Genomic DNA, 22192 nt, shown 5'->3' on the forward strand with positions numbered 1-22192 from the left:
ATTTCGTTTCGATTCCATTTTATTGTACTTTGATATTGGGGAAATAATTGAAATTCAGTTGAACAGCGTAGGTGCCTCTCTATGAAGTCAAAAGAGCCTTAGTTGAAGTTAGGGACAATTGACTATACGCGAAGGTTTGACTATAAGAATGTCAAATTTTAGAAACTTTGAAAATTTATGTAAAATAACCTGATTATTTATGTAATTTTCGTTAATGATTTTGATGGGATTTTTATCAATCTAAAGCGGTTATAGAATGAATGGTTTTCTAGCCATTTCCTTCTGGCTTTAAGCAAACTATATTCAGCATGAGTATCGTTCTACCCTTTTGTCCAGGAGCACGCGGACGTGGAATGGAAATTTGCACGCAGTAAATTATGGATGAGCTATTTTGAGGACGGAGGGACGGTGCCGCCGCCATTCAACGTCATTCCAACACCCAAGAGCGGCTACTATCTCTTCCGGTGGCTGGTCAGAAAATTTTGCGGACACTCGAGGCTGGCCAAAAAGGAGCATCTTCGAACCATTCGAGTAAGTCACCATTTATTTCTTACTCAACTCTGAGATGCTACCGAAGCGAAAGCTAACGACACTTAATTGGGAATTGCGTTTATTAAACCTTGATCTTGCCTTTGGCCCTCGGTAGTGTCTCATAGTGCAACAGAAATTGCAATAAATGAAGCAATCAACGAAACTGCCTTTGTTCTATTTATGCCAACATTAGCTTTGGTGCAATGATGTCTTAAAATATCCCTGAATGGCTCTTACACTAATAGCTACAGAATTTATTGAATATTCTCTTGAATGTTTAACTCTATTTTAATAGACCACTTCGACGGTAAAAAGGGGGTTTTCTATACTAGAAGTTTAGTTAATACATCGCTGCTTTGCGCGCTCTCTTGAAACCATAGGCTTACAGCGCAGGCGCCAGAACGCGAGATGGAAGGCCAAGTTTCACCCCTTGCCTTTCCCTCTACGGTTATGAAGAAGATAGCTCATCACATTTTCTCCAAATATTGCACTCTTCACTTCAATAGATAGTTATAAATGTACCGTTCAATAATTGTGGGAAAACGGAGTATATTCGTACTAATGGTTATATGGTTAGGGACTTGGTGTATGAGTAGTTCCTTGTTAAATTAGTTCCCTGAATTATCGATTATCTCTTGTTAAAAGAAGGCTTAAGGTACTCCATCCGCCCGTTCCTACAGCCAAAACTCTCCTCAACCCTATACATTTCTTTGCTATCCACGCCTGCAATCGACTCTTTCATTTTAATTTGTTTAATTTTTAAAGTGCTTCAAAATTTCCCGTGGTTTTTATCTCCTTTATTTGGGCATTTTTACTTTGATCGCTAAAGTTGGAGAACTAGTAAATAGGGTGAAAGGTTAAACCAGGAGAATTAAAATGTCCATTTACTAAGGAATGATATTTATTAGAAATTCTTATCCATACTGTATCTATACCACAAATAAAGAACTGGAGGTAAAAATTACGTCTAAATCGTAAAACGCAATTTATTGGCGCATTCGGATCGAAACAGCTCGATTTTCCCATTAGAGATCGATTAATGGAAAGAAATCGACTCTTTCTACTTATAGCACGTCTTTTCCGCGAACCACGAAAACCTAAAACTGGGCGATTCAATATATTCCGAGGTATATTAAATCTAAGCTTTATCTATCAAAGTCTAAAAGTATTATCTTCTCTTAACAAATTCATAAATATAAGTTATAATAATTCTCCACTTTGACCCTTAAAGGGGCTAACCGGCGCTGTTGGGGTGAAGTCCGCCCTTAGTTCAGGGGAAAACACCCAGCTCTTTGGCCATAAGGAATGGCGCCACCGTCGCGGTGGGCGGGTAAGCAATATGCTAACCAACAGTTTGACCCCCCCCCCCTTCACCCCAACAGCTCCGGCCAGCCCCTTTAATTAATTCAGAATACCTTAAATTCCCTAGTGTAAATAAATAGATCTTTCTTCGAAAGTTTTTGCCAGTTGATAATTTATAGAACTTATCTATAACTACCCCTAGTTGCCAATGTATTGAAGACTTTGTACCAGAGTAATTGCCAAACTTCTAGGAATAATAAAAGCGTTCCTTTTGCAGAAGGGATGAGCCCCTTTTATCCTGGTGGCATCTTTCCATGGGAACTAAGCCCCTTTGTTAGTTTTCCATCATAAATTCTGTGTGCAATGGTGAAGGCGATCTTCCATTGTGTGATAAAGACGTTGCACGAGCCAAGCTCCCTATGCTGCAGGGCTTTTTTTAGGAGGAATACACCCATTTCTTGCCACGAATCGCTTGATCGCTCTTATGGGTTAAATATGTCTTCACTTTTATATCGTCCCTGCTTTATAGAGTATATTCTTTATTATTTTGTTGGGGTTTTTTTTTGCGTAACGTGCCCGAGTATATGCGCTATAAATCTTGGTCATCTTAGTTCGGTAATGGCGTACTTAGTTTATAAGATGTAATTGTTGTTTATGACTACGGATTTTGGAATCTTGAACTAAACAAGGGATACTTCAGACGGTTCCTTCTTTCCTCTATACATAGTTTTCAGACTAGGATGATTGATACCAGGACACCAGGCTACCTGGCAGAGAAAGTGCAATACCAAGTAGCCTGGTCTCTTGCTGTAAATGGTGTCAATTCTCCTAGTCGAAAACTATATGTACGACAGTAAAGAGTGGAAGTGGAAAAACACTTCTATATACTTCTCGAACAAAGTCATTATTATTTATTTATACTAATCGTGTTCTACAAGCTTAAAACTGCTAGAGAGTTAGTAACAGACAAATATCATTGATAAAATTATAATCGATTGATGTAGCATACACTTTAAACATTAATGAGAGGTGGGATAAACGTTTCAACTGGGAATGTAGAAATACATTGCACTTTCATCACCTGAAAGGAGACTTTGCTCTGATAACCTTGAACTTTTCTATACAAATGACAATGAGAAATATCGCAATAATTATGACTAATTTCAAGAACAGAAAGCGTTATTACTCTCTAGTTCCAACTCCCAATTCCATCTGAAATCAGGGTTAGAAAAGGGAAACTTCTAGTTACACTACTTTTGCAAATTCTTTGATCGAAACTTCTTTCCAATCGATGAGTTGTTCTGCACAAATGACTTGCGGAAAAGTAAACACAAATGAAAAAAGGGGGAAATCTATTGCTACCAAAACTGTAGCTTCCTCTATACCCTTTTATATCTAGGTCTGAAAACTTAGTTGGTCGTGGTCTATCTCTCTAAACCCTTAGTACTAGTTCTCTCTATACAGGGTGTTTGTGAAAAGTCCATCAATAATGAAGGAGCGTGTTTATTGGGCTATTTTGAGTCGAAAATGTTCTATGACATTTTGCCGTCCGAGCCACTGTTTTCGAGTTGTGATTTGAATGTTTTAGGGATGATCCCTTAATTAAATTACAGTTCTATTTCAATTTTCTAATTAAATTTAAGGGGTCATACGTAAATTACTCCAATTCCAACTTGAAAACTGTGGCTCGGACGGAAAATAGTCATAGAACATTTTCGACTCAAAATGTTCCAATAAACACGCTCCTTCATTATTGATGGACTTTTCAAAAACACCCTGTATAGAAAAGGGTCCGAGTGTTTTTTTCACGCGTTTGCTCAGAAGACCCCGTTTCGTGTTAGTTACGGGCCGATTCCTCGCAATATCCGAGCGAACCGAAAGGAAAGTATAAATTTCCCCAAATTCTCAGGGCCTAAATACAATAAGGGCGCTCAATATAGTGAATATTGTTCAACGTGTACGACTTAACTTTACCCACAGTTGAGAAGGAGTAAATTCCAGTAGATGGGTGATTAGATTCAACACCCCTAGTAACGTTGTACGTATTGTATTCAATATGATGAACGAATGTTAGCAGTAGCTGTTGGACGGACTCTCGGACCCAAAGCTTTTTTATCCTTTTCCGCTCGTCTTTCTCGTGTTCGTATTGGTAGAAGTTCGAACTGTGTAGTACACTTATGAATTACCAGGGTTTTTTGCGTTGTAGCAGGGTGAAATAGAAGCCACACTGGGAATGTTTCAACCCGTGTCTCCACTGGACAAACTCCTAGCTCTTTAAGCACCATGGCGTCACCATGAAAGATTCCCAGTGTTTCTTTGCATCTGTTTCCATGGCTGCAAGGCAAAAAGTTTGAGCTCATGGAAACCTTATATTGTTATTAATTCATTTGCAGGTCTTAAACGGATCCTTGTTTGAACTAATATACACTACTTTAGCTGATATACTTCTATCACTAGTAGCACCATAGAGTTTTTAAAAGAGAAATGTCCATAGAAGATAGTCCAGTTTCCTAATGCATTTTTAGACGCCATTACCGCCTTTTTTTTTCTCTCGGCACCCCGGCTTTTACAGAGTCCATTCGCTAGCTTATAGTACAACTCTGTTAATGTCTAAAGTGCTAAGGTTTTAACGGAATGGGCGGTGAGTGAGTTGCGAGCCCCAGTCTTCATGATACGTGGATCGCTTTGCAAAATGACTTTCCGGTTATATCAACGTTTCGAAACGCTTGGAAGGCTTACACTTAGATGTTTCGGATTGCCGGATATAGGGCGCTGGATACGAATGGTTTGAGAGTACATTTAACTTAAAGGCATTTTTACAAAAGTAGTCTTTCCATAAAGACAAAATAATTTACGAAAAAGACTCGAATAAGTTAAGGAGAGGAGTTGCTTTTCCTGTACATTTTTTAACTTCTTTAAAAACGAAATTACGCTTAAATTATGGTTATTTTGTTTTTCAGAGGAAAGCGAAGCAAGCGAGTGAGAGAGATCAACGCTACCAGGTATATTTTTTTCCCTTATTTTTAATTCAAAGCCTAAATTTCCGAGTGAGCGAATACTTTATGCGAGAAACTATAGCTACTAGAATAAAGAGTCCTGCCTTTGTAAGTGCATAACATGGATTTTACGGGTTTTTGGTTGTCCTTTCCGGCCAACTCTGATTGGTTTGCGTAATAAACACTGGTCGGGTCATAACTAAAACTCTCTTGGAGAGAACAACTATCAACCGTACCTTCTATTTCACTACCATTTTCTTTGGATTCACAATCAATCAATACTTTGTTGAAGGAAATAGGTTAAATTTTTAAATTATTGCAACCAAGTTAAAGCACGATGTTGCATTGTTAGCTTCCTACTGTATTTCGCCAGTTTTCCCAAATAAATGTAGCTCACTCGGATATATGGTGTATGGCATACGAAATTAAATCACGTTATGCGTTTAACGCTAGACCATCATGCGTAATTTGGTACGTCGCTACATCACGACGGAACAACGCAAGAGCGACGACCAAGGGGTGACCGAAGACGACGTTAACGAAATCAAGCAAGATATTTCATCTTTCCGCTACGAGCTGATCGAAATTCTCAACAGTAGCGGATTCAACACGTCCTCTGCCAGGGGCCAAACTCAAGGAAAAGGTACACCTCTTTTATTTATTCCATCATAATTTAATAAGATATGTTCCATAAGTTAGACACTACCTATAGTTCGTAATGCTAGAGACTTACTGAGAGCTAGTTCGAGAACGACTCAAGAATTGACTACACTCGGTTTTGCAGTACATTTTCCTATTTAGTGACAGCACCTCACCAGGCGTCGCTTTACGAGAATATGTGACGTTTCACCTACGTCACTTCACGACAAGCTCTCAGTAACCAGTGAAAAACTTTATGGAACATATCTTATGAACTTTTGATTCCATCTAATCCTCCTTTAAAAAGCGATTCAAGCATTTTTGGTTCAATGCGAGATTCACTTTGCCCTCGCGCAATACATTTTTTTCTCCTTTTAAGCTACGCTTACTGAATATCGAGTGGTTATTATTTTTGGGAGTATTTGAAACTCGATTCCCTTGGTTTTTTTCCATGTATTTTCTAGTGTTTTTTCGTATTTGAGTTGCTGGACTTTGTTTCAAAAAGATTGGAAAAACTTCAAATTTTTGCTTCGTTTTAATATAGTTTAAAGTAAAGTTGGGCATCATTACAAAGAATTTCTGAAAAAAAGCTCCGAATCAATCTCAGCTTCGGAATTAAATTGAAAGGCGTAATTATATCCGGGAAGGTAGTTTAAAATAAAGTCTATAGGTATGCAAATATTTGAACTAATACGGCTTAAAGACAGTTTCACTCCTTGCAAGATCCAATCTACAATGAACATTGGTAAACATTGAAAATAGGTTTTAGAATTGTGATGGAACATCACTTTTCGTTTCTAAAATTGATCGTTTTAGTTTCTATTTCAAAAATCCCATTTTCTACCGTCATTGAAGAATGGAGATTGTATTTCGCGTGTTCCAAAATCCCCATTATCCCATGAAACAAGTTATATCTTCTAAAAATATATATTTATTTTATGATGTATTGATTTCATCTGAGTTATTCGCTCGCAATGCTAGAAAAGCCCGTCAAATAAATGGGAGTGACTTTCCCCCAGTCTTGTTTCCAAATTTAAACCCGCGTATCATCTATACAGCAATAAAGGAGCTTCTAAAGCTGCTGTTATTGATGAGAGCTAGATGAATTGACTTTATTTCAAAGGCATAAGTTCTCATTTGAAGAAACTTTGATAGTTCTTAAGAAGATCTCACGCGAGAGGTTCGTGGACTTCATCGATATCTATGGACGCCGCTTGTTTCCATTTTTCGAATAGCACCATTGGTTCACATTTCTACTGAGAGTTTTTAGTCATCTACATAATCTTATTTTAGGTATCGGTGGCAAAAAGGGACGCCAGAAAGAGCGCCGGTTGATGAAAGGCTTTAACATTGGTTTGATGGAAGGTTCAGTTCAGACCATATCCGAGATCTCTTCCGAACCATCACGAAGGTCTCCGGTGAGCAAATTGGCTCGTTTGGCTCGCTTGGCCAGCGCAAAGAGGACGCCCAATAAGCGTGGAAAGTGGAGGAATTTAGTCGAAGCGACAAGAAGTGCAAAGGCAATCTTGACGAGGTTAGTGACATCGTGTATCTAGGAAGAGAATGAAAGTATTAAAATTGCCGTTTTTTATTTTAGAAGTAGAAGTGACGATTCGGCGTCCAGTTCGGAGCCGGCTAGCCAACGTTCTTCTAGCGAGTCGACCGTTAGCGTGGACGTCCCTCCCAACTGGTCCCGCGATAATAAGCGAGAGAACTCTAGCAGTACGGAAGCCACTCGGCCCCAAAGAGATAAGCGTTCTTCTTTCGTCCGTCGACTGGGCACTTTAACCTTCAACGCGTCCCGTTTGCGCATGCGTTTCAACGACCACGACAAAGACTCGTCGCTCGAAACGGTGGTCATATCGAAAGGCAAATCGTCTACTTCGTTAAGCAAAACGACGGCAACGAGAACGGTTAGCGCGCCCGTAACTAAAAGTCGCTCTTTGGACCAGGCGGATGATAAAATTTCCTTGTCCAGTGTTCTTAGTTTACCTCGTAACACTCGCGGACTATCCCCCATTCCCAGCGGCGCTAGTTCCCACGTCCCATCCCCGAGAAACTCCTTTAACGGTAGCAACATCCCCGAACAAATGGCCCAAGTAGTAAGTGGCGCGGTGTCTGCCCCCAGTTTGAGGCAAATGCAAATGGACTCGCAACTCTCGCCGCTCGTGGTGCCTTCGAGTAATCTTCGCAGACAGTCTGCGGTCGTACGAGAACTTTCAGAAGGTAGTAGGGAAGATTCTGACGAACGTTCCCTAGACGTTCTTGAAGTTCCGACGATCCTGGATAAAGAGAGTTCCCCAAAAATCATACCATCAATTGAGGTACTTGAATCTCCGGTAACTGAACGGAGAGACTCCGTGACAATAGCGATTGAAGTTCCGGATAACATAATGGATCGCCACCGGAAACGATCAACTGACACTTTGGACATCATGAATTACGGTCGTAGAAGCTCGACTGAACGTCAAGATTCATCGGATCGAATTCGAAAAAGTTCGGTTGATAATCGGGATTCTTCGGAAAGGATTCGGAAAAGCTCAACCGACGCCACGGAACATAGGGACAGAAGTCACAGAAGTTTGGTCGAACCTCGAGATTCTTCGGAACGAATCAGAAAAAGTTCCATCGACTCTCGAGGAGGCGCTTCGGAAAGGGTTCGTAAAAGTTCCGTCGACACCCGGGACTCTTTGGAACGCGTACGTAAAAGTTCGGTGGATCCAAGGGACTCCTCAGTTGAAAAACTACGGAAGAGTTCGATTGACGCGAGAGACCATTCGGAAAGAGTTCGAAAAAGTTCGATTGAACCTCTAGGTTCTCCGACAACGCGAGTTCGGAAAACTTCTGTCGACGCTCGGGACTCATCGGATAAATATGTTCGAAAGAATTCGGAAGATAATCGCTTTACCTCGCCGCCCGTAGTGCAGACTTCGGTTGAGAGTCAAGGCGAACCTTCATTTAGCGAGACTCGCGACGAAGACTTGGAAGACGAAGAAGAAGCCTATCTTGACGCTTCCAGCGGCAGTCGGAGATCGTCGGAATTTCCTTGTCAAGAATCGGAAGAATCTCGGGCATTGTCGCTTGACACTCGTAGATCATCCTTGCCTTACGTCATTCAAATCTCCGACGATCGGGCCAGTTCGGAAGACCTCGCGAACGAATCGCTAACGAACACTTCCCGCGACCCATTGGTCAAATCTTCCAACGGTGCTCCCGGTTTAACTTCCTTCGGCATTGAACCAGCCGACAAGGAGATGACTTACGGCTGGATTTGAAGGGGTCAAGAGGTCACTCGGTGCCTAAATATATTCTCGTTCATTGTTACTCGTCGCGAAAATCACTTTGATTCGCTACAGTGCATGAAGAAAGTTACCAAAATCCAGATACCCTATATATCAAGTAAGGAATTTTTGTAAAGCTACTCCGAGTTCTGGCTAAACAACCCCTCAGAAACATTTATTGAATACTAATATAAACGATTGTTAGGAATATAAAAATTCAAAACTTGAACAAATATCTTTGAGAAAATGAAACAAAATAAATAAATAGAATAATAAACTGTAATAAAAAGTATTCGCGATATAGGCAACTTAATATTTTATAATAACAAAGTCCTGGGGCATCTTATTAAATCAGGATCAAAATCTAGTCATGAAAAAAACTCGAGTTAGGCAACGTTTAGGCCTAGATTTTCTCTGTTAACTGTTATCATAAACATGAAAAAATATTTACTATGAATACATAATGTAACGGGGAAAAATATTTACACTACATAATACGTTGAAAGGGTAAAGCCAAGCTCAGCTTAGCCGACCTGTGGTGGTATGATTTCGGAATACCAGTTCGAGTTTTATAGGATCATATCCACTTCGAAAAAAAAAAGAGTTATATATGTTAAATGAAAATAATATACATATATAAATGGTGCTATAATGAAAATAATATCACCGTTATGTAAGCATAGTAATTAACTATTAAAAACCTGAAAAAATGTTTAATGATAGTGCATTAATTATTTTTAACCATATCGTGTCATCTACATCTACGAGCTTGATCCGGCAAAGCTGATGCTTGAAACCTATTCCTTGAAGATGTTAGCCATACTGTAATCGCTGGACAAAGTTATTAAGTCGGATCGACAACACCATCTGAACAAAATATCAATTGTTATTTACGTAAGTGCACTTTCCTCATAAATACTCCTTAATTACAAACCTTTTCGCGATAGTTTCATCCAATTCGGCTTTTGAATTCGCGGCATTATGAATCAAAAGTGCGCCTTTTATAAAATCACAAATTAATCAACCCTAACTCGCTCTTAATTGAGCTATTTTCGCGCTAATGTAGTTACCTATGTAAGTTCTCGCGATGCTGTAGGCCAAATCTCTGGCTGCCACGACAACCACGTCGGGATTTGAAAGAAGGAAGTTGGAAATCTGTTCGGAAGATCGTTGAACGTTTGCCTTAGATGTCTCTAATCTTGAATTGGTGCACGATTCCAATCGCTTTTTGATATCTTCTTTTAAAGCAATAAGCGTGGCTCCGTTTGATTTACTAATACTGCGAATGACGTCGAGCGAAAGAATATTGGTTGTCCCTTCCCATATTGGAAGAACCTTAGGAAAGAGTTAAAGAGAAAACTCTTACGGGGTTTGAAATCGTTGCAGTTTATTTAGTATACTTAAAAGTAGAAGGACCAACCTGAGCATCTCGAAGCATCAAAGGTAAGCCCGTATCTTCCATATAACCTTGTCCACCGAAGCATTCCAATCCTTCCGAAGCAATTTTCACAGCCTAGATTAATACCGTTTAATTTCAATTAAAAACTTCGTTTAAGAAAAAATACTAACCTGTTTGGCGCTGTATAACTTCAATATTGGAGTGATAATCCGAAAAACTTGTTTCTCACTCTCCGTTGCAATATCGCAGTCTATCTTACCTAATAATTTCGAAACCTGACGTGAAAATTTAAAAAAATAATTAGTTTATGTCACGTGTCGCCTGCACTCTCGTTACCACCTCACTTTCCGTTACTTCTATTTGCTCTTAATAATAATTACCTCAAGAAACAGCAACGTAATTCCTCTAGTTTCTATCTCCATTCTCTCAATAGTTTGCATATGAAGCGGGTAATCAATTACGCGATGACCAAAGGCTACTCGACGACGAGCGTAATCAACAGCCAAATTAATAACCCTAGAATATTAAATAAAATAATTTAATAACTTAAACCAGAGGGGGATAATAGAAGAAGGATGGCACTCTGTATCCACTTCAGTTAAGTAACATGATTCTTCCCAGGCTGACCCTTTTTCTTTGCTCTCTCCTGCTCATCAAACTTCAGATGGGAATCGCACCATGGGTGAATTCTATAACTGTTTGGTACTAAATCCTCAGAAATCAACCATAAAACCTCTTCTTGACGTGGGACAAAAATCCACAAGCGCATGCGCCTTGCCAAATAGTTAAGCACTAATAGTGTAATGATGAGGGAACTATTTATCGCGTATTCGGTTTAGTAACCTTGCTCCAAATGTAAATTTGATGTTGGGAAGAATCATGATACAATTACAACGCTTTGTGGTACACTTCTCTCGAAGAGCAGTATTATATACTTCTGCTTAAACATTTAGAACCATGAAAGAAAAATAGATACCTTCTCATTCCGGAAACGGAAGCGCAAGAATTGTGAAGTCTTGTTAAAGATAACATTGTCGATATTGCAGATATGCCTCTTCCAGTATCTGATAACTATAATAACATGTTTAATATATTTCTTATTTACTTGAATACAAGATGAAACCTTATGAGCGACGGTTCCGTCCAATAGAAGCTCCGCCGTTGGTAATTGTCTAGTTCCTAATTTATCTTTTAATCTCATCATTTGAATTCCATTCAATTCTCCTGAATTAGTTTTCGTTTCCAGGTAGAATAACGTTAGCCCTTTAGTTCCCTATAAATATTAGGCGTTTATTTTTTGGCTAATTAAATAACATAGTTTTAATTACATCAACAGTTTGTCCTTGTTCATTAACAATTCGCGCTAATGTTAGTGACAAATCCGAATCGGATGCCGACGAAAAGAACTTGTAACCATTTAAAGTGTAAGTTCCGTCGCTGTTTTTGGTAGCGACAGTTTCTGTCCCATTAGCTACTTTTATATAATCGAGGGATTACTATATGTATATCTTATCATAAGGCTATTATACCCTTCATAAGTATGGATTAACGAGATATCTGCTACTAGTACGAAGCTTTTAAAGAACGTCTTAAGGTGTCTGTTTGCACGAAAAAGAAACCATAGCCTACTGATACGCAATAATATGCCCACAATCGCCTACAGTGATCTCTATTCTATAGTATATGTCTCTACGACAGATCCATACTTAGGCATTGTAGGGCTATAAACCCTTACATTACCTACGTCAGATCCTCCCCTTTTCTCGGTCATCCATTGTCCAGAAGTCCAAAATTGTTTCGCGTCTCTGGATATTAAATGTTGATACGCATTACCGAATACTTTGTGATCAGTTAAATTTAAAACCTTAACGGAGAGAAATGTTCTTATCAGAAACTTATAATTAGACCAAATATGGGCGTTATATAGATATTAATCAAGGTCATATTACTTCTAAGGTTTTCGTGGCACCATCAGTCATTGCTAAAGGACAACTGTAAAGTCCAGAGGAAGGCGCGTAAAGGTAAAGTTTGACCATTTGATAAAGACGGCTTGATAATATATTAATTATTAATGTATATTATTTCACTACACGACTTTAAATCGTTACCTCCATTCTCCGTATTTCCGTTCATAAGCGATGGAAATGAGACCCTCTTCCGCGCTTATATCCTTCATCTTTTTCCAGGCGTCACAAGTCCAGAGGTGGTCCACTCTACTGCCCCATGCATCTTGTTGAACAAGCTTAGGAGGATTTCGTTCACATTCCAACGATAAATCCAAAATATTGGTTGCAACTTTTTCTCCAAAATTAATTAAGTCGTCTTCAAATGATTTCAGAACCTAATTAAAAACTAATGAAACAAATTCTTAGTATTTAGTCTAGAAAGTTCTACTTACTTCTGACGGAACGTATCTCTCTAAGTAACTCCTTAGAAACGTATCAGAAAGATACTGGTTTGATAACTTGCATTTTTCCTGGACGAAATCTCCAAGATTTGCTTTACGGAATTTTTTAAAAGTCGCACCATCATTAGACTTAAACCTAGTTGTTATAAGTATACGACTTTCGCGGTATAATTTTTTTATACTCTTTAATTTATGACAACATAGCTTAGACATGGTGAACTGAAAAGTATTTCGTGCGTTCTAACAACTGAAAGAAGTACTTTAGGCTGAACGTTGTAATCTTTCAATACAAATGAAATGATAAGAAGTCGATAAACTATTAATGTTAACGTGGAATTTGGGAATGAAAGATTTTAGCCCCCCACTTTGTAAAAAATGTCTAAGGGTAATAACCTTCACCGGTCTTCACTCCCGCGGCAAAATTGTTACATAGTATAGAATAAGAATAAAGGACTACATAATTTTTATTATATCTCTGGTGTGTTGTAAGTTATAAACAATTATTAAAAAATGCAATATGTTTATAACTGGGGTTATAATTGTCTTTGTGTGGGGTATGCTCCCAATTAACCCAAAACCATTTCTCCCAATTCTCACTAAACCCAAAAATATTTTGGTTCCCATTTAAACCAAAGGCGTTTCTCCAATTTCTCACTTAACCCAAAAACCTTCTAAATCTAGCGTTTTTACCTCTCCGAGTGACGTATGTCACGGAGAAGTTCTAATTTCGACGTGTCTGTCTGTGTGTGTGTGTGTGTGTGTGTGTGTGTGTCAGTCTGTTGTTATTGACTTACACTCCAGGGGACGCGTTCGCAATTTTCAAATCGGAGCAAACGTTTTCCCAAATTCCGGACCGGAAATTTGGAAAATTGTATTCCACTTACAATGCCTATTACTCCATTGTCTGTCTAACACCCTTATCATTCGGTCCTTTATCCAGCCCACATGGACACCAGTCTGTACTTACTGGCTAATAAAAACCACCATCATCTGGTCTTTCGTCCATCCCACATGGACACCAGTCTGTACGTACTGGCTACCAAACACCACCATCTTCTGGTCTTTGTCCATCCCACATGGACACCAGTCTGTACATACTGGCTTCTATCTCCATCATCTTCATTAAGGTTAAGACGTACGCGGCGATCGGCTAGGGTTATGAGAAACGTCTAGCGTCCCAATGACGGGGCTTCCACCAAAGGTTCACGCAATTGCGCTGTTCTTAACTATAGCTGCGATTCGAAACCTTTATATACTACCTTTTTGAGTCAAAAATGAACTTTTCTAATTTCAAAGAAAAATATAAGCATCTGCCGCATTATAAGCCAATTCACGTCTTCTTCCCAGTGCCAAGCAGAGGGGACGGGATCGACGTCATTCAGTGATACAAGAGGGCTTCTCATAACACACGCCGCGAGCAAGTTTCAACGAAGTTTACTTTTTGTTTTATATCTATATACCTTTGTTTATACTTCATAAATGTACTATAGAATAAATAAATTGTTCGTCGATTTAATGAATCTCATTTTTTATTCCTTTTCTGTCAATTAAGTTACAGCAGGCATATATAGGATTTTAAAATGCATTAATTAGATTAAAAAGGATTGGGAATATGGGTTAATTATAGGTTCCCGGTAATCACTTTAGCACTGTTAAAAGCAGCGCGTCGAGGGGCTATTCACTAATGAAAATTTTCTTTTATTGGTGATTTTTATTCACGCTTTTAAAAAGGATAGGGATTCATTGGTGATTTAAAATGGATGGGGACTAATGGTTGCGTCTGGATTACGAGTAATCATCGAGGGGCTACTCACTAAAAACTCGTTAACGATTTTGAACGGGATTGGGATTGTGGGTAACTTAGGGGCTACGGGTTGTTATTATTTTACTAGTTATGAACGGATTATTAAGCATTCACACATTTGCCGCTAGGGGCGCTGTGTACGTAGTTACGTATTTACTGACATCTAAAACATGATAAAATTCTGCCAGACATTCGTGTAAACAATAGATAGTTCATAAATTCCCGCTAGGGGCGCTGTGTACCTAGTTACGTATTTACTGACATCTAAAACATGATAAAATTCTGCCAGACATTCGTGTAAGCAATAGATAGTTCGTAAATTCCCGCTAGGGGCGCTGTGTACCTAGTTACGTATTTACTGACATCTAAAACATTATAAAATCTGCCAGACATTCGTGTAAGCAATAGATAGTTCATAAATTGCCGCTAGGGGCGCTGTGTACCTAGTTACGTATTTACTGACATCTAAAACATGATAAAATTCTGCTAGACATTCGTGTAAGCAATAGATAGTTCATAAATTGCCGCTAGGGGCGCTGTATACCTAGTTACGTATTTACTGACATCTAAAACATGATAAAATTCTGCTAGACATTCGTGTAAGCAATAGATAGTTCATAAATTGCCGCTAGGGGCGCTGTATACGTAGTTACGTATTTACTGACATCTAAAACATGAAAATATTTCCCGATAGGGGCGCTGTATACGTAGTTACGTATTTACTGACATCTAATACATGAAGAAATTTGCCGCTAGGGGCGCTGTCTATAATATTATATAGGCCTAACGGTGTTTTCTCTAATTTGAATTAGCGCCCACGTCACACTTCGACGAAATTTACTATAAAACTCAGACGCCACTTGTCCAGGTTTCTTTTCTCTCTGCGCCGGCGACCAATCAACATCGTTCCTAGATCAGCTCCCCGTATTACTGACTTTCGAAGGCAGTATTGGATGGAAAGCCACGTTTTACGCCGATGGTGGGACGTGACTCTAAGCTCTCCGCCATTGAATGTCCATTAGAACGTTGAAATCAACGCGAAAGGTTAAGCCTAGTACGGTATGTGTGAAAGTCTTTCAATAATCCAAAGCCATCCAGCTAGCAATTTATTATTTTATTTAATCCTAGAGTTTAAATTTCTTAGGTAGAATTAATTGTTAGTTAATTATGTTTATTTATTGAAAATTAACTACAATAAGAAGAAAATTCCAGACACGAGGTCAGTTAGACAAGGCTTAATTTAGAACATCTTAAATCAAGTACTTGAGCTCATATTAGGGGAAATTAAATTCCATATCTATTTTAAATAATAAACCTCGACTGTTAGCAAATTAGGTCTCATTTAACAGCGCGAAACTATATTACCTAAAATGAGTAACGTATGGTTTAACGGGGCCAGATTAGGTTGCACTAGGCCAGGCTAAACCTTTTATAAAACTTTTTCCGGGCCTAATCTCTAAGTTTTTACTTTATGCCGTCGTTTTAATTTAAATTAACGAGGGTATTTTAGAATTATTACGCGTAAATAATAGATTTGAGATTCTAAAATTTCATTCGAGGCAGTATTTAATTTTTTTAGATAATGAACTACGGTCTATTTAATAAATTAAATGGTTTAAATTAATTAGGGTTAACTGTTAATAAGTTTTCATTAATTATGGAGATTAAGTCAATTTAATAATTTTAAAATGAGGCACGAACGCGAAGTTAAGGCTAGAGATTTTTAATTTATATTTACGTAGTTTTTTTCTTAAATTATTTTAATCTATGGTATTTCCGTGAGTTATTATTTTGTTGGGACCTTGAGTAGCCGTTTAATTCTGATATGGAAATTTCTTAATATTTAATGCAATTCTTACATTATATTTATGGGAATATTTTACTTGGTTTTTCTCTTAAATTATTATTTTGCTAGGACCTTAAAGTAGCCCTTGAATTCTGATTTGGCTTAATATTTAGTGTGATTTTTAAATTTTGATTTTGGGAATATTATTCAAAGTTTTTCTTCAATAATTTACGGAAACAAATCCATAGATTAAAATTTTTTGTTAGGCCCCTCTAATTCTTATTAATATTTGTTATTAATATATATTCATTTTTAGACGCCATGACGTTCTTGGATATTCTGTTGCTGGTCATTCGGAGAAGTTTCCTAGCTGATGATTTCAACCTTTGTTAGAGACGCTCATTCCAGATGACATCTTCCTTGGATTTGCGATACAAGATGTTTTCAACCTGTGGTGGCCTTGCAATCATTCTCTACAAAGATACGATGATCATCACCGAATCTAGAAAATTCAAATTTTTATTAGAATTATATTTGCAACTACTTAATTTCTTTTTACACGTTCAAACTTCAATTTACGGGACACTTCATATTATTTTTTGTTGAAAATTTTTGTAAACACCTTATTTTTTTACTTTTTGTTCAATAAATTACGCCTTAAACCACTTTTTTTGTTTTCTTAAAAATTATTTGATTAAGAGGGAAGGTTTGAATTTTTTAGCTCTAAACAGATAGCCTATTTTTTGAGGACCCTCTTTTAGGCATATTTTAGCTTATATATCAAAAAATAGAACGATCAAATTGTTTTAGAAAAAATTAGCCTAAAACCAGCTTAAATTGTTTAAAAAAGTAAAAAAAAGCCTAAAAAAGGGTCCAAAAATACTACCCTAAGTCCAGACCCTAAAAAATTCAAGCCATCCCCAATATTGAAACTTTTTTAAGAAAACAAAGAACGTGAGGCAAGGCAAAAAATTTTTATTGAGAAAAAAACAATTGAGGTGTTTACAAAAATTTTCTACAGAAAAATATTTAAAGTGTTCCATAAATTAAAATTTGACCGCGAAAAATTAAATGGGGTAGGCTAGTTACCGATTAAATTTAAGAAAAAAATTGAGTTAATTGGCGGAAAAACTTCAAGTCCAATCTCAGTTTGAAGGCCTCGTGTTTCGCAAATCCAAGAAAGATGTCATCTGGATTGAGGGTCCTTAACATCGGATGACTTATTTCGCAAGTCCAAGAAAGATGTCATCTGGATTGAGGGTCCTTAACATCGGATGACTTGTTTCGCAAATCCAAGAAAGATGGCATCTGTATTGAGGGTCCTTAACATCGGATGAACTTCCAAGTCTACTTGGAAACGTCTCTGAATGACCAGCAACAGCTTATCCAAGAAAATAATTCTCGTCTAAAAATAAAATAAATTAATTACAAATATTACGGCAATGCCTAATTTTAAAATAAGTGCTACTTTAAGCCTAACAAAATAATAATTTACCGACATAATCCCATGTATTTAAATTATTAGCGAAATAATGGCGATATATCGCTAAGAATTTTTTTTCAATAATCTATGTTAAATTTCTTAAGCCTTGTTCAAATGTCTTGACCTCGTGGTCGTGGTTTATTTTATTTTAATTCAAAATTATTATTTAATAGACTGAATTTACGTAAATAATAATAATTAACTGCCCGTTTCATTAAAACTACTTTATATATTAAAACAATAAGCTATTTAAAAAAGGCTTACATTTGCTGCGCATTAACAAGTTTGTTCATTCCAACATGGCCTCGCTGAATCGATTCCAAAAGAACATTCAAGGGCGGAAAAGAGCTCTAGATTCTGGATTTATTCCTTGACGGAAGAAAAATGGCTGATCGTCGGCGAAAGGCCTGATTTCCAAGAGTTGAGCAGGAAACGATCTTGACTCCACGATTCCAATCGAAGAAAGAAATTTCTGCCGGTTACTCAAGAACAAATTTCTCTCCCGCAAGATTTACGTCCTCAAGACGTTAAAAGCAGACGACACTAATTGGAGTAATACTGTTTTTCCGTTGGCCTATTCCACGGAGTAATTTTTTTGGAGCGAGAAGGAAACTTTCCTTAAAATTCCATAAAATCTGGTGTCTCCTACAATAATGCTCCATACCTTCCATTGTCCTTTTCCAGGGAGTAATTTTTATGGAGCGAAAATGAACATTTCCCTAAAATTTGGTGTCTCCCACAATATTGCTCCATACCTTCCATTGTCCTTTTTCCATGGAGTAATTACCTTGGAGCGAAAATTACTCCATGGAAAAGGGCAATGGAAGGCATGGAGCAATATTGTGGGAGACACCAAATTTTAGGGAAACGTTCATTTTCGCTCCATAAAAACTACTCCATGGAAAAGGACAATGGAAGGTATGGAGCATTATTGTAGGAGATGGAATTTTAAGTTAAGTTTCCTTCTCGCTCCAAAAAATTACTCCGTGGAATAGGCCAACGGAAAAACAGTATTACTCCAATTAGTGTCGTCTGCTTTTAACGTCTTGAGGGCGTAAATCTTGCGGGAGAGAACTTTGTTCTTGAGTAACCGGCCGTAATTTCTTTCTTCGATTGGAATCGTGGAGTCAAGATCGTTTCCTGTTCAACTCTTGGAAATCAGACCTTTCGCCGACGATCAGCCATTTTTCTTTTCGCCGTCAAGGAATAAATCCAGAATCTAGAGCTCTTTTCCGCCATTGAATGTTCTTTTGGAATCGATTCAGCGAGGCCATTTTGGAATGAACAAACTTGTTAATGCGCAGCAAATGTAAGCCTTTTTTAAATAGCTTATTGTTTTAATAAATAAAGTAGTTTTAATGAAACGGGCAGTTAATTATTATTATTTACGTAAATTCAGTCTATTAAATAATAATTTTGAATTAAAATAAAATAAACCACGACCACGAGGTCAAGACATTTGAACAAGGCTTAAGAAATTTAACATAGATTATTAAAAAACAATTCTTAGCGATATATCGCCATTATTTCGCTAATAATTTAAATACATGGGATTATGTCGGTAAATTATTATTTTGTTAGGCTTAAAGTAGCACTTATTTTAAAATTAGGCATTGCCGTAATATTTGTAATGAATTTATTTTATTTTTAGACGAGAATTATTTTCTTGGATAAGCTGTTGCTGGTCATTCAGAGACGTTTCCAAGTAGACTTGGAAGTTCATCCGATGTTAAGGACCCTCAATACAGATGCCATCTTTCTTGGATTTGCGAAACACGTCATCCGATGTTAAGGACCCTCAATCCAGATGACATCTTTCTTGGACTTGCGAAATAAGTCATCCGATGTTAAGGACCCTCAATCCAGATGACATCTTTCTTGGATTTGCGAAACACGAGGCCTTCAAACTGAGATTGGACTTGAAGTTTTTCCGCCAATTAACTCAATTTTTTTCTTAAATTTAATCGGTAACTAGCCTACCCCATTTAATTTTTCGCGGTCAAATTTTAATTTATGGAACGCTTTAAATATTTTTTTGTAGAAAATTTTTGTAAACACCTCAATTGTTTTTTTCTCAATAAAATTTTTTTGCCGTGGCTCACGTTCTTAGTTTTCTTAAAAAAGTTTCGATATTGGGGATGGCTTGAATTTTTTAGGGTCTGGACTTAGGGTAGTATTTTTGGACCCTTTTTTAGGCTTTTTTTAACTTTTTTAAACAATTTAAGCTGGTTTTAGGCTAATTTTTTCTAAAACAATTTGATCATTCTATTTTTTGATATATAAGCTAAAATATGCCTAAAAGAGGGTCCTCAAAAAATAGGCTATCTGTTTAGAGCTAAAAAATTCAAACCTTCCCTCTTAATCAAATAATTTTTAAGAAAACAAAAAAAGTGGTTTAAGGCGTAATTTATTGAACAAAAAGTAAAAAAATAAGGTGTTTACAAAAATTTTCAACAAAAAATAATATGAAGTGTCCCGTAAATTGAAGTTTGAACGTGTAAAAAGAAATTAAGTAGTTGCAAATATAATTCTAATAAAAATTTGAATTTTCTAGATTCGGTGATGATCATCGTATCTTTGTAGAGAATGATTGCAAGGCCACCACAGGTTGAAAACATCTTGTATCGCAAATCCAAGGAAGATGTCATCTGGAATGAGCGTCTCTAACAAAGGTTGAAATCATCAGCTAGGAAACTTCTCCGAATGACCAGCAACAGAATATCCAAGAACGTCATGGCGTCTAAAAATGAATATATATTAATAACAAATATTAATAAGAATTAGAGGGGCCTAACAAAAAATTTTAATCTATGGATTTGTTTCCGTAAATTAGTGAAGAAAAACTTTGAATAATATTCCCAAAATCAAAATTTAAAAATCACACTAAATATTAAGCCAAATCAGAATTCAAGGGCTACTTTAAGGTCCTAGCAAAATAATAATTTAAGAGAAAAACCAAGTAAAATATTCCCATAAATATAATGTAAGAATTGCATTAAATATTAAGAAATTTCCATATCAGAATTAAACGGCTACTCAAGGTCCCAACAAAATAATAACTCACGGAAATACCATAGATTAAAATAATTTAAGAAAAAAACTACGTAAATATAAATTAAAAATCTCTAGCCTTAACTTCGCGTTCGTGCCTCACTTTAAAATTATTAATTTGACTTAATCTCCATAATTAATGAAAACTTATTAACAGTTAACCCTAATTAATTTAAACCATTTAATTTATTAAATAGACCGTAGTTCATTATCTAAAAAAATTAAATACTGCCTCGAATGAAATTTTAGAATCTCAAATCTATAATTTACGCGTAATAATTCTAAAATACCCTCGTTAATTTAAATTAAAACGACGGCATAAAGTAAAAACTTAGAGATTAGGCCCGGAAAATTTTTTATAAAAGGTTTAGCCTAGCCTAGTGCAACCTAATCTGGCCCCGTTAAACCATACGTTACTCATTTTAGGTAATATAGTTTCGCGCTGTTAAATGAGACCTAATTTGCTAACAGTCGAGGTTTATTATTTAAAATAGATATGGAATTTAATTTCCCCTAATATGAGCTCAAGTACTTGATTTAAGATGTTCTAAATTAAGCCTTGTCTAACTGACCTCGTGTCTGGAATTTTCTTATTGTGGTTAATTTTCAATAAATAAACATAATTAACTAACAATTAATTCTACCTAAGAAATTTAAACTCTAGGATTAAATAAAATAATAAATTGCTAGCTGGATGGCTTTGGATTATTGAAAGACTTTCACACATACCGTACTAGGCTTAACCTTTCGCGTTGATTTCAACGTTCTAATGGACATTCAATGGCGGAGAGCTTAGAGTCACGTCCCACCATCGGCGTAAAACGTGGCTTTCCATCCAATACTGCCTTCGAAAGTCAGTAATACGAGGAGCTGATCTAGGAACGATGTTGACTGGTCGCCGGCGCAGAGAGAAAAGAAACCTGGACAAGTGGCGTCTGAGTTTTATAGTAAATTTCGTCGAAGTGTGACGTGGGCGCTAATTCAAATTAGAGAAAACACCGTTAGGCCTATATAATATTATAGACAGCGCCCCTAGCGGCAAATTTCTTCATGTATTAGATGTCAGTAAATACGTAACTACGTATACAGCGCCCCTAGCGGGAAATGTTTTCAGGTTTTAGATGTCAGTAAATACGTAACTACGTATACAGCGCCCCTAGCGGCAATTTATGAACTATCTATTGCTTACACGAATGTCTAGCAGAATTTTATCATGTTTTAGATGTCAGTAAATACGTAACTACGTACTCAGCGCCCCTAGCGGCAATTTACGAACTATCTATTGCTTTCACGAATGTGGGGCATAATTTTATCATGTTTTAGATGTCAGTAAATACGTAACTACGTACACAGCGCCCCTAGCGGCAAATGTGTGAATGCTTAATAATCCGTTCATAACTAGTAAAAAAATAACAACCCGTAGCCCCTAAGTTTCCCACAATCACAATCCCGTATAAAATCGCTAACGAGTTTTTAGTGAGTAGCCCCTCGATGATTACTTGTAATCCAGACG

The 22192-nt window shown here is 37.0% G+C and overlaps 2 protein-coding genes and 4 long non-coding RNA genes across 10 annotated transcripts in view; 3 read left to right on the forward strand and 3 right to left on the reverse strand.

The window, feature by feature from the left end:
- Nucleotides 1-9353, forward strand: part of LOC149623583 (transient receptor potential-gamma protein-like) — a 59301-nt gene extending 49948 nt beyond the window's left edge. Inside the window, exons 12-16 of the mRNA XM_089852608.1 lie at nucleotides 337-531; nucleotides 4794-4835; nucleotides 5283-5472; nucleotides 6762-7002; nucleotides 7066-9353. Of these exons, the coding sequence (XP_089708734.1) occupies nucleotides 337-531; nucleotides 4794-4835; nucleotides 5283-5472; nucleotides 6762-7002; nucleotides 7066-8743 (2346 nt within the window). The 3' untranslated portion in view covers nucleotides 8744-9353. The remainder of the gene's footprint in view (nucleotides 1-336; nucleotides 532-4793; nucleotides 4836-5282; nucleotides 5473-6761; nucleotides 7003-7065) is intronic.
- LOC149623585 (acyl-CoA dehydrogenase family member 11-like) lies at nucleotides 5985-12849 on the reverse strand. Of its 5 annotated transcripts, none has more exons than XR_016374757.1 (14): nucleotides 12547-12849; nucleotides 12257-12489; nucleotides 12098-12197; nucleotides 11889-12012; nucleotides 11477-11622; nucleotides 11272-11421; nucleotides 11125-11219; nucleotides 10529-10664; nucleotides 10319-10423; nucleotides 10170-10262; nucleotides 9820-10084; nucleotides 9684-9747; nucleotides 9451-9616; nucleotides 5985-9335 (listed from the first exon to the last, which is right to left on the reverse strand). XR_016374757.1 is itself a non-coding variant. In XM_089852602.1 (13 exons), exons 1-13 carry the CDS (start codon nucleotides 12766-12768, stop codon nucleotides 9547-9549), a joined length of 1803 nt encoding a protein of 600 aa, XP_089708728.1. In that variant the 5' UTR covers nucleotides 12769-12849; the 3' UTR covers nucleotides 5985-9546. The 5 variants fall into 5 exon arrangements, 3 of the variants coding, with proteins under 3 accessions (XP_089708728.1, XP_089708729.1, XP_089708730.1); XR_016374756.1 differs by having other exon boundaries at nucleotides 9417-9616; XM_089852602.1 differs by having other exon boundaries at nucleotides 5985-9616.
- Nucleotides 12850-15288: 2439 nt separating this feature from the next.
- Nucleotides 15289-16811, forward strand: LOC149623586 (uncharacterized). Its single transcript, XR_016374824.1, has 2 exons — nucleotides 15289-15418; nucleotides 16462-16811. It is a non-coding gene; the product is annotated as an uncharacterized LOC149623586 (long non-coding RNA).
- On the reverse strand, nucleotides 16561-18006 carry LOC149623587 (uncharacterized). Its single transcript, XR_016374823.1, has 3 exons — nucleotides 17893-18006; nucleotides 17235-17550; nucleotides 16561-16647 (listed from the first exon to the last, which is right to left on the reverse strand). It is a non-coding gene; the product is annotated as an uncharacterized LOC149623587 (long non-coding RNA).
- A 683-nt stretch (nucleotides 18007-18689) lies between these two features.
- On the forward strand, nucleotides 18690-20321 carry LOC149623588 (uncharacterized). Its single transcript, XR_016374786.1, has 3 exons — nucleotides 18690-18937; nucleotides 19280-19595; nucleotides 20183-20321. It is a non-coding gene; the product is annotated as an uncharacterized LOC149623588 (long non-coding RNA).
- LOC149623589 (uncharacterized) lies at nucleotides 20019-21713 on the reverse strand. Its single transcript, XR_016374785.1, has 2 exons — nucleotides 21409-21713; nucleotides 20019-20368 (listed from the first exon to the last, which is right to left on the reverse strand). It is a non-coding gene; the product is annotated as an uncharacterized LOC149623589 (long non-coding RNA).
- Between the last annotated feature and the right edge of the window lie 479 nt (nucleotides 21714-22192).

This window comes from Phalangium opilio, unplaced genomic scaffold (assembly GCF_054372755.1).
Source record: "Phalangium opilio isolate 3A_F unplaced genomic scaffold, DU_Popi_V2 ptg000113l_1, whole genome shotgun sequence".
NCBI classification, from domain to species: domain Eukaryota; kingdom Metazoa; phylum Arthropoda; class Arachnida; order Opiliones; family Phalangiidae; genus Phalangium; species Phalangium opilio.